This window comes from Amia ocellicauda, chromosome 11, assembly GCF_036373705.1.
Source record: "Amia ocellicauda isolate fAmiCal2 chromosome 11, fAmiCal2.hap1, whole genome shotgun sequence".
NCBI classification, from domain to species: Eukaryota; Metazoa; Chordata; class Actinopteri; order Amiiformes; family Amiidae; genus Amia; species Amia ocellicauda.
Window position 1 is genome coordinate 17,517,472 of NC_089860.1, and position 12,229 is coordinate 17,529,700.

General features: G+C 39.6%; 3 protein-coding genes across 3 annotated transcripts; all 3 read right to left on the reverse strand.

Annotated features, from left to right (window-relative positions):
• Positions 1 to 676: 676 nt before the first annotated feature.
• LOC136762715 (protocadherin alpha-6-like) lies at positions 677 to 3,236 on the reverse strand. The gene has a single exon (XM_066716276.1). The coding sequence runs from the start codon at positions 3,089 to 3,091 to the stop codon at positions 677 to 679; it is 2,415 nt and encodes an 804-aa protein (XP_066572373.1). The 5' UTR covers positions 3,092 to 3,236.
• Positions 3,237 to 3,885: 649 nt separating this feature from the next.
• Positions 3,886 to 6,774, reverse strand: LOC136762716 (protocadherin alpha-13-like). Its single transcript, XM_066716277.1, has 2 exons — positions 4,306 to 6,774; positions 3,886 to 3,906 (listed from the first exon to the last, which is right to left on the reverse strand). Exons 1-2 carry the CDS (start codon positions 6,679 to 6,681, stop codon positions 3,886 to 3,888), a joined length of 2,397 nt encoding a protein of 798 aa, XP_066572374.1. The 5' UTR covers positions 6,682 to 6,774.
• Positions 6,775 to 8,730: 1,956 nt separating this feature from the next.
• On the reverse strand, positions 8,731 to 11,620 carry LOC136762717 (protocadherin alpha-8-like). The gene is made up of 2 exons (XM_066716278.1): positions 9,094 to 11,620; positions 8,731 to 8,781 (listed from the first exon to the last, which is right to left on the reverse strand). The coding sequence occupies exons 1-2, from the start codon at positions 11,464 to 11,466 to the stop codon at positions 8,731 to 8,733; spliced, it is 2,424 nt and encodes an 807-aa protein (XP_066572375.1). The 5' UTR covers positions 11,467 to 11,620.
• Between the last annotated feature and the right edge of the window lie 609 nt (positions 11,621 to 12,229).

The following is a 12,229-nucleotide window of genomic DNA, read 5'->3' on the forward strand; positions in this document are numbered from 1 at the left end:
GTTTGTTATGAAATTCAAAAGCGTCCCGATTAAAAAATGCATTAAATAATTAGCTTTATGTTTAGCATCGACTTAAAATAAAACAAAGATCCAAAGCAGCACAAAACGAACTTCATTTTTAGGTTTGGCTTGAATCGTTCTAAATATTTAGAAAGTTAATGCTCCACTTACAACGAATGTCTGGGTCTCCATTATGACATTTAATGTGCAAGACGTTCTTTTGTAACTTTCAAATTCTAAGCAAACATTACACAATCAAACCAATTGTTGAAAAATCAATGCATGCAATTGTTTGAAAAAATCTATACGGTGTGACATCGAATTTAACAATAAAAAAGATTGTTATTTAATTTCCCATTCGAGTGTCAAGTACACACACAATTGCCTGGGGTGATTATATATACATGTCAAACATGTTTTTGATTATTGGCAGCTCACTATCGTACATCACTAAAGACAATTGACTGTTCGACTAACTTCTTACATTCTGAATGGAAAATAATAAGAAGGTAATTAATTTAGGTAAGATAATTAATATAACCATTGGTTAACCGCATAAATAATATATTCCATGTGTTGTAATACACTACAGCTTCACACAAATATTTTCAATACATTTAAATAGATTAATCTGACGAGATTAAAACACATTTATAAAAAATAAACACTCCACGCTTCAACGTGAATACTGTATATTGTCAACACTCACGCCTACCTGTTCTGATGCTATCAATGCCTTGTCCGCGAAGACTAAGGTATTGCGGTTACTCCTGGGCTCAGTTGCAGAACACACACTCATCCTGGGTCCGACTAACATGTACCGTTTCTCCCCGGCTCTGTACTGGATGCTGTGGCACAGGGTCCCGTTCCCGCTGACGTCAATGTATTTTGAATCGCGAGAGGACTTGGATGAGCCTCTGGGTCTGGAGCACTGGATTATGATTAAGGTGATGATGCTGATCACGAACAAGGCTGAGACTGAGCCCAGTGTCACTATTAAATAAAAGGTCACATCATTGCCTTCAGCCTTTTTGGCTGCGTTATTGATGTCAGAAACTGCAAACGACTCCGTGTTCTCAAAAGTGCTAATAAGTATAGTTGCTGTGGTGGAAAGTGAAATGTTCCCATTGTCTTTCACCTCTATGATCAGTTTGTGTTCAGTGTAGTCTGTTTCAGTCAATGAACGCAGTGTCCTGATTTGTCCTGTAAAGCGATCCAAACCAAACAGACTGGAGTCTGTGACTTGCTGCAGTGAAAAGGACAACCAGGCGTTGTATCCTATATCAGCATCATAGGCTCTCACTTTAGTGACAATATAACCTGCATTCACATTACGGGGGATTTCCTCCACAGCCTCAGCAGACCCGTTAGCGCTCAATGGAGACAGGATCACTGGCGCATTGTCGTTCTGGTCTAGGATGAAAACGTTCACTGTGACGTTGCTGCTGAGCGGTGGAGCTCCCGAGTCTTGGGCAACAACTTGAAATTGAATGTTTTTCACCTCTTCAAAATCAAAACTTCTCAAAGCATAGATCTTTCCATTATCGGAGTTAATATTGAAAAAAGAAGACACAGTTTTATCCAACACGCCACTGTCCAGCAAGCGATACGAGACATGCGCATTTTCATTCTCATCAATATCATTCGCGCTCAGTGAAAACACCGAGCTCCCTGGGACATTGTTTTCAGATAAGTAGAATGAATATGGATCTTCTAAAAACCTAGGGCTGTTATCATTGACGTCCGATAGCTGTACATGGATCGTTTTAAGCGAATATAAAGAAGGCTGTCCATTATCCTTTGCGACAACTGTTACATTGTATTGTGAAATTGATTCTCTGTCTAATCGTGACTTCGTCACTAAAGAGTATACACTCTCCTGAAAAGACGGTTTCAGTTCAAAGGGCACATCTCCCAGCAAGGAGCACTCAACTTGCCCATTGCTGCCTGAATCGAGGTCCGTGACACTTAGGAAAGCTATGACAGTTCCTGGATTTGAGTTCTCAGATATGACGCCAGACAAGGACGTCACCTCAATCTGGGGCCTGTTGTCGTTCAAATCCTTAATTGTTACCACAACTGTGCAGTGACCTGGAACGGGGAATTGCCCTCGATCCGTAGCTTGCACATCGATCTCATAAGCCTCTGATTCTTCGAAATCGATCGCCCCCTTGACTTTGATTTCCCCAGTATTGGCATCCAATTGAAAAACGTCTGTCACTTTCCCCTTCTTGCTTTTACCAAATGAATATGTGATTTCTGCATTGGGCCCGTCATCTAAGTCTGATGCGTGTACCTTTATAACAAAAGTTCCCATCTGAACGTTTTCATGCAAACTTACTGCGTATGTGTCTTTATCAAACACGGGAGCGTTATCATTCATATCCAGCACTGTGACCGTGATATTGAGGATTCCAGATCTCTGTGGATTCCCACCATCATATGCCGTTAAGAGGAGTGTGTGCTCTGTATTGCGTTCTCTATCTAAAGGTTTTTGTAAAACAAGAATCGGGATTTTATTATCTTCGCCGCGGTCTTTTACTTCCAGCTCAAAATGTTCGTTCTGACTCAGTTTATAAAACCTCAGTGAATTGATGCCCACGTCCGGATCATGCGCCCCCTCTAATGGAAACCGAGCTCCGGGCAGTGTGGACTCTCCGATCTCTAAGCGCTTTTCACTTTCTGGGAAGTGCGGGGAATGGTCATTTATATCCACCACCTCGACTCCCACATAATGAATTTCTAGCGGATCTTCCAACACGGTTTTGAGGTTTATCAAACAAACGCGCTCTCTCTCGCACAGTTGCTCCCTGTCTATGATTTTATTCACGTACAAATCTCCATTGTTCTGGTTTACCTGTAAGATCGGCTCCTTTGCTGCAGAAACAATCCGAAACCCACGGTTTGCGAGTTTGCTAATGTCAAGTCCAATATCCTTGGCTATATTCCCGACTATTACTCCTTGCTTCTGTTCTTCTGCAATAGAGTACCTTATCTGGGCCGAGGATTTTCCCAAAAAGCAAACCATAAGAAAACAGTCCAAAATAATCCACCGATACTCCCATGTTTTTCCTTGGCCTATTTGATGCATGTCGAATAAATCCAATATATCGCTTTGTAAGGAAATCCGAAAGATTCACTGCGGTAAAAAATATACTTCAGATCATATGTTTAATTCAAATATATTCATATTTAAAATATGTCCCAGTATGTATAAGACGAGGACCTTCATCGCACAGCTTTGTCATTATTCTACCTCTTTCCACTGAGCGTAAAATGGCCCTGAAAGGGGGTGGTCTGTATATTGTGTATAAGAAAGACATAGAGCCTCTATTGTTGTCTCATAGTGACACCACGCGTATGACAAGTACATTACAAGATATCACAATGCGAGTGTGTGTGGACGTAAATGCGAACACATAGTTTCAAGAGGAAATCAAAGTTATTATTTTCCCCAGGAGTTAGTGTTGCGGAAAACTGAGCTACCGAATGCAATTATTACCATTATAATCAGAGTTAGTATTATTAGTACTATGAGATATTAGGACACTTGATTTATTAAATAAGTTACGATAATAAATACGTAATACAACATTAAAAGTTTTAATTATAATTTGAGCAGTAACGACATACCAGAGTTGGACAATTCAATAAGGTCACTTCTTTTTCTAAAAATATATAAATACAACGGATTCATAGCCATAAATAAAGTGCAGATTTAAAGTAAAGCTCACCCCAGAGGCACAACTGGAATTCTAAATGCAGCAACAGAGTCAATATGTATAATAAACACAACAACTACGTAAAAAGAAAACTTCACCTGTCGGAAATAAAAGTTATCCAGTTAAAAAGTAGCAACCGGAGAAACTACGGGTAAACTGTCGTCTATGTTTGCGAGATATAGCACTGAAACCACAAGAATAAGCCAGATGTTCATTAAACTAGAGTGTATATATTTTTTAATTATAGGTCTATTGATGAATACAAGTATCAATAAAATTGAATATATAGTATGATGTAAATATAAATATATATATATATGGTAAAATATTAGGAGACAAATAAAATAATTAAAAATCAAACTGTTATGAAACAATATATTTCCGCTAAAATATCAACACTATTCTGACAACTGCAATTATTAAGCATATCAGTTAAGTCATGATTTCTCCTGAAACGCTGCGAGAAAATATTTAAATAGCCCAGTGATATATAAGATTGTGTGTAACAAACTAAATTATCTGACGTGACATATAATTGAACAATTATACAATTACATATTATTTACCAAATATCTAGCATTACCTCTCCTGAAGCTCTTCTGCCGTTCTCCGGGACGCGGAGAGTGTTCCCGTTGCTTCCCGGGGCAATAGCAGACCCTATGCTCATCCTGGGTCCGACTAACATGTACCGTTTCTCCCCGGCTCTGTACTGGATGCTGTGGCACAGGGTCCCGTTCCCACTTACGTCAACATATTTTGTATCCCGTTCATATTTAGATGCCAACCCTCTTGGTCTAGAACATTGAATTATAATCAGAGTAATAATACTGAGCACAAACAATGCTGAAACTGAGCCTAACGTTACAATTAAGTAAAATGTTAATTTGTTGCTGTCGTCGTGTTTTGCTGTATTCTGGAGGTCAGAAATGGCTAGAACGTCTTTATTCTCCACGGTAGTAATAAGAATAGTTGCTGTTGTGGAAAGTGACACGTTCCCATTGTCTTTCACCTGAATTATCAATTTATGTTCAATGTCGTCCGCTTCTGTGATTGGACGAATTGTCTTGATTTGTCCTGTATAGCGATCCAAAGCAAAGAGACTGGGGTCAGTAATCTGCTCCAGGGAATAAGACAACCAGGCGTTGTATCCAATGTCTGCGTCATAGGCTCTCACTTTAGTGACCAAATAATCGACATTCACGTTTCGTGGAATTTCCTCCACAGCCTCAGCAGACCCGTTAGGGCTCAATGGAGACAGGATCACTGGCGCATTGTCGTTCTGGTCAAGGATGAAAACATTAACGGAGACGTTGATGCTGAGCGGTGGAGCTCCTGAGTCTTTTGCTATAACTTGGAATGTAAAGCTCTTTAGCGTTTCAAAGTCAAAACTCTTTAATGCATAAATGTTACCATTTTCTGGGTTGATGTTTAAGAAAGATGTCATTGTAATGTCTGCAACAGTGTTTCCCAACATGTAGGAAACCACAGCATTTTCATTTTGATCCGCATCCATGGCGCTCACTGAGAATATGGAGGCCCCGGGAACGTTGTTCTCCAGTATATAAACTGAGTACGGATTCTGGGAAAATTCAGGACAATTGTCATTTATATCCGACACTAACACTGTGATTGTTTTGAAGGACGATAAAGAAGGAGTTCCCAAATCTTTTCCTAATATTGTAATATTATATACAGATGTGGCTTCCCGGTCTAAACTGCGTTTTATCACAAGTGAGTAGAATTTTTCACCAGAGGATGGTTTCAATTCAAAAGGCAAATTTGCGGATATCCTACAAACAACCTGTCCGTTCACGCCGGAATCCAGATCTGCAACCCCTATCAGAGCAATTACAGTACCAGGACGCGCGTCTTCCGGTATTACATTAGACAGCGAGGTGACGTCAATCTCCGGCGCATTGTCGTTTAAATCTTCAATCTTTACAAACACAGTGCAGTGCACGGTAAAAGGCACCTGTCCCTTATCTGAGGCTTGTATGTCAATTTCGTAATTCTGCTTCTGTTCAAAGTCAATCAACCCCTTCACACTGATTTTGCCTGTATTGACATCAAGATCAAAAGCATCATACACTGCAGACCGCGAACTCCTGCCGAATGAATAGAGCACTTCTCCATTGCTACCTTCGTCCGGGTCAGTTGCGTTTACTTGTATCACAAAAGTGCCAATAGCGACATTTTCCTGAAGATTTACCGAATATACTTCCTGGTCAAAAGCGGGAGTATTGTCATTGTTATCTAGAACTATCACGGTGATATTCAGAATACCAGATCTCTCTGGGGTTCCTCCATCAAAAGCTATCAACGACAAATTATGTTCTCGTACCTTTTCTCTGTCTAAAGGAGTTTGTAAAATTAAAATCGGAATTTTGTTTTCTTCGCCACGGTCCTTTACTTCAAGCTTAAAGCAGTCGCTTTGACTTAATCTGTACAATCTTAAAGAGTTGACACCGATATCGGGATCATGCGCACTCTCCAAATGGAAACGGGTCCCCGGCAGAGTGGACTCCGAGATTTCCAAGCGTTTGTGCTTTTCTGGGAAACTCGGGTTGTGATCATTTATATCCAGAATTTCTACTTCAACATGATGCATTTCTAGCGGATTTTCTACAACAGCTTTTAGATTTATGAAGCACTTACTGTTTTTATGACACAGCTCCTCTCGGTCTATATTTCCATTGACAAGTAAAGTACCATCATTTTGATTTACCTGAAAGAGCTGTTCTTTTGATACAGAGACAACACGAAATCCCCGGTCCTTCAGTTTTCCAATGTTGAACCCTAGATCCCGAGCGACATTTCCCACAAAAGCACCTGCTTCCAATTCCTCCTGAATAGAATACCGTATTTGCGAGGAACATCCATTGGAAAATGTCAACAGAAAAGCAAAATGGAGAAATCTCCATCGATACTCCCATCTTTTTCTAATATCCTTTTGTATCATGACGGTAATATTCAGAAAATATCACACAGCCTGAACAGAGCGCCCTGCGATGAAGTGGGTAATGAAATGTTGACGATCATCGGTGTTCCTTATTGATATCCAGGTCTAAAAAAAATAATTCAACTGATTAAATACAAACTGCACGGCACCACATCTCCTTTGCGATATGCCTATCCCCCTTCTTTGTATTACGAGACAGTGGTAACCCTTTAGGGTATGGCTGCAATTCTAGTGAAGGTTTTAAAATATATTCTTTGATAATACTGACACCATGTGTCGCAGTCCTGCAGTAGCACAGACATTCCACGATCTCCTTCAGAAATTATTACTAATGTAAAGTAATATTCCTTCCAGGAAGGAAACAAATATTGGTGGAAAAAAACACATACTGTATATGTTTCCAAAAGTGTAAATTTCGGCAATTGCAGAAGAAGAATATATTATTATTTACTGGTTGATTGTGTTATGTTACTGGGTATTGGAAACAGAATTGTTGGAGTTTTATTTCATTTTTAATTGTTTATACGTGTGTGTATCTACCTATCTATCTATCTATCTATCTCTCTCTCTCTCTATATATATATATATATATATATATATATATATATATACACTCACCTAAATGATTATTAGGAACACCATACTAATACTGTGTTTGAGCCCCTTTCGCCTTCAGAACTGCCTTAATTCTACGTGGCATTGATTCAACAAGGTGCTGAAAGCATTCTTTAGAAATGTTGGCCCATATTGATAGGATAGCATCTTGCAGTTGATGGAGATTTGTGGGATGCACATCCAGGGCACGAAGCTCCCGTTCCACCACATCCCAAAGATGCTCTATTGGGTTGAGATCTGGTGACTGTGGGGGCCAGTTTAGTACAGTGAACTCATTGTCATGTTCAAGAAACCAATTTGAAATGATTCGACCTTTGTGACATGGTGCATTATCCTGCTGGAAGTAGCCATCAGAGGATGGGTACATGGTGGTCATAAAGGGATGGACATGGTCAGAAATAATGCTCAGGTAGGCCGTGGCATTTAAACGATGCCCAATTGGCACTAAGGGGCCTAAAGTGTGCCAAGAAAACATCCCCCGCACCATTACACCACCACCACCAGCCTGCACAGTGGTAACAAGGCATGATGGATCCATGTTCTCATTCTGTTTACGCCAAATTCTGACTCTACCATCTGAATGTCTCAACAGAAATCGAGACTCATCAGACCAGGCAACATTTTTCCAGTCTTCAACTGTCCAATTTTGGTGAGCTTGTGCAAATTGTAGGCTCTTTTTCCTATTTGTAGTGGAGATGAGTGGTACCCGGTGGGGTCTTCTGCTGTTGTAGCCCATCCGCCTCAAGGTTGTACGTGTTGTGGCTTCACAAATGCTTTGCTGCATACCTCGGTTGTAACGAGTGGTTATTTCAGTCAAAGTTGCTCTTCTATCAGCTTGAATCAGTCGGCCCATTCTCCTCTGACCTCTAGCATCAACAAGGCATTTTCGCCCACAGGACTGCCGCATACTGGATGTTTTTCCCTTTTCACACCATTCTTTGTAAACCCTAGAAATGGTTGTGCGTGAAAATCCCAGTAACTGTGAAATACTCAGACCGGCCCGTCTGGCACCAACGCTCAAAATTGCTTAAATCACCTTTCTTTCCCATTCAGACATTCAGTTTGGAGTTCAGGAGATTGTCTTGACCAGGACCACACCCCTAAATGCATTGAAGCAACTGCCATGTGATTGGTTGGTTAGATAATTGCATTAATGAGAAATTGAACAGGTGTCCTAATAATCCTTTAGGTGAGTGTGTATATATATATATATATATATATATATATATATATATATATATGTACACTCACCTAAAGGATTATTAGGAACACCTGTTCAATTTCTCATTAATATATATATACATACATATAAGCATTTAAGCACCGATTAACTATAATATTACAAATTGAAAAATAATGCATTATGAGCCTGAATAAAAACAACAACGACAACAAAAATCCACATCACCCGCTACAAAACACAATCTCAACGTCTTAATGTTCCATTGTCGACATCACCTTCATGTTATGGCACTTCTTCCAATACTACAATTTCACATAACTTATCAGCAAGCTTACTGCCATACAGAACCACTGTCGTTAAATAGATAAACAACATGAATATAAAGAAGTGCTACTATTTAATTTGAAACAAATTATATACTATATATACGCTCAACACGTTGAAAACAGCGTGCGTTTAAACTAGAACAGGTCTTAAAAAATGTACGAGTCTTTAGAAACCTATTTTTGAACACAATATTTGACCACATGCACCTGAAATACTTTATGAGATAGAGTGATATACAGAGATTTGCAATTAATACCAGTTGTGCATAATGAAAAAAATGAACTTACTTCAAGGAATGAGTTCCTTCCGTTCTCCGGGACACGGAGAGTGTTCCCGTTGCTTCCCGGGACAATAGCAGACCCTATACTCATCCTGGGTCCGACTAACATGTACCGTTTCTCCCCGGCTCTGTACTGGATGCTGTGGCACAGGGTCCCGTTCCCGCTGACATCTGCGTAATTTTTGTCCCGGGACTCTGCTGAATTGTACTTTGATCTGGAACACTGCATTATTATGAGTGTGATGATGCTGAACAAGAACAAAACAGAAACTGAACCCAATGTGATAATTAAATAAAAAGTTACATTGTTTTGTTCCACATTTTTGACTGGACTTTTAAAGTCAGACACTGCAAAAGCTTCCTTATTCTCAACGATGGTGATAAGTACAGTTGCTGTTGTGGAAAGTGACACGTTCCCATTGTCTTTCACCTGAATAATCAATTTATGTTCATTGTCGTCCGCTTCTGTGATTGGACGAATTGTCTTGATTTGTCCTGTATAGCGATCCAAAGTAAAGAGACTGGGGTCAGTAATCTGCTCCAGGGAATAAGACAACCAGGCGTTGTATCCAATGTCTGCGTCATAGGCTCTCATTTTAGTGACCAAATAATCTGCCTTCACATTCCGGGGGATTTCCTCCACAGCCTCAGCAGACCCGTTAGGGCTCAATGGAGACAGGATCACTGGCGCATTGTCGTTCTGGTCAAGGATGAAAACATTGACAGTGACGTTGCTGGTTAGAAACGGAACTCCAGAGTCTTTTGCTATAACTTGGAATTTAAAAGTTTTAAGCTGTTCAAAATCAAAGCTTTTTAATGCATAAATGTTACCGTTTTCTGAATTGATGTTTAAGAAAGATGTTACTTGTGTGTCCACAAAATAATTTCCCAACATGTATGAAACCAAAGCATTTTCATTAAGATCTGCATCTGTAGCGCTTACTGAAAATATGGAGGCACCGGGTACGTTGTTCTCAAGCAAATACACCGAGTATGGATTCTGCGTAAATTTGGGACTGTTATCATTTACATCCGACACCACGACTGTGAGAGATTTACAAGATGACAAAGAAGGAATACCTAGATCATTTGCAATTATAGTAACATTATACACAGACGTGACCTCTCGGTCTAATTTACGATTGGTCACTAAGGAATAGAAATTCTCCCTAGACGATGGTCTCAGCTCGAAAGGCACGTTTTCGGGTATGGTGCACACAATCTGGCCATTCGTGCCAGAATCCAGATCTGTAACACCCATGAGCGCCACCACAGTACCTGGGTGCCCGTCCTCGGGTATCACATTAGACAAAGAAGTGATTTCTATCTCTGGCCTGTTGTCGTTCACATCTTCGACCTTTACAAAAACGCTGCAATCCACAGTAAACGGGACTTGTCCTTTATCCGTCGCTTGTATCTCTAATTCATAATTCCGATGTTCCTCAAAATCTATTATTCCTTTCACTTTGATTTCCCCGGTGTTGACATCCAAATCAAATACTTCATATTCTTTACTTCCTATAGCATTACCCAAGGAATAAAACACCTCTCCGTTAGGCCCATCATCCAAATCTGTTGCATTCACTTTAATTAAAAAAGTACCGATGGGTATGTTTTCCTTGACAGTTACTGAATAGATTTCTTGATCAAAAACAGGTGCATTGTCATTGATATCTATGACTATTACAGTGATTTTGAGAATCCCCGATCTCTCCGGTGTTCCCCCATCACAGGCTGTCAGGAGTAAAATATGCTGCGGTTTCCTCTCTCTGTCTAAGGCCTTTTGTAAAACTAGGACGGGAATTTTCTTATCTTCCCCTCGATCTTTCACTTCTAACTGAAAGTTGTCGTTTTGTTTCAGTTTATAAGATCGTATTGAATTAATGCCCACATCTGGGTCATACGCACCTTGCAAGTGGAATCGCGCTCCCGGCATTGCAGACTCTGCTATTTCCAAGCGTTTATCCTTTTCGGGGAAATTCGGTGAATGATCATTTATATCCAGAATTTCTACTTCAATATGATGCATTTCCAGAGGATTTTCAATGACCGCTTTAAGGTTAATAAAGCATTTACTGTTCTTATGGCATAATTCTTCCCTGTCTATATTCCCATTGACAAATAAAGCTCCGTCCATTTGATTTACCTGAAAAAGCTGTTCTTTAGATCCGGAGACAACACGAAACCCCCGGTCCCTCAATTTTTCAATATTGAACCCTAGATCCCGAGCAATATTTCCCACAACTGCCCTAGACTGCATTTCCTCTTCAATCGAATATCTTATTTGTGCCGAAACCCCTTTCCAGGAGAACAAAAGAAACACAAAATGGAGAAACGTCCAACGATATTCCCATCGTTTTCTGTGGTGCCTGTGTTTCATTGCGAAAACAGACAGACAATATTACTGCAAAATAAACGGAACACACTGCAATAATATTAGCAACAGTTTAAAGACGCCCATTAAGGCTGTTATTTTAAATCCAGGGACAGAAATATACGTATGTTTGATAACGAGCAAAAAATAAGTTGCTGGTCCTGTGACTGCTCTCCCATACGCCTCTTCCCTGCTTTGTATTTCAAGCGAAACCCGCCCACTGTTATCAGTAGTCTGGATGGATGCAGGACTTAATACTGTAATCTTTGATAATAGTGACACCGTGTGTTGAGAAACATGAAAATTAAAATGAATATATGTGTGTGTGTAATTTTAAGAACAATAATAAATACGTACATACATACCCGTATGGTTACTAAAAGCACACAGACACGCAATACATATTAGACCTACAGGCGATTAATTGAAAAGATAGACATCTATAACTAATTTCTTCGGCAATTAGACTATTCTGGAGCACTAATACATTTCGGGATCCGTCATGATTTTCATTCAATATTGTGAGGCACATCATATTTTGATTTGAATTCACTCACAAAAAAGCTTTTATTTTGTATATCAAAAGTCATCGTTTTATTCTGTGCGTAATTGTTCAGAAGAGAATCAAACTAATCTTGAAATAGATACACATGGAAGATTCAAGCGGTTAGGGATGCTATGCCACTGTAAATATCCCCTTATGGATATCCAACACATGTAGAACGACCCTATATATTTACATATGTTAAGTACATACGTGCATACATAC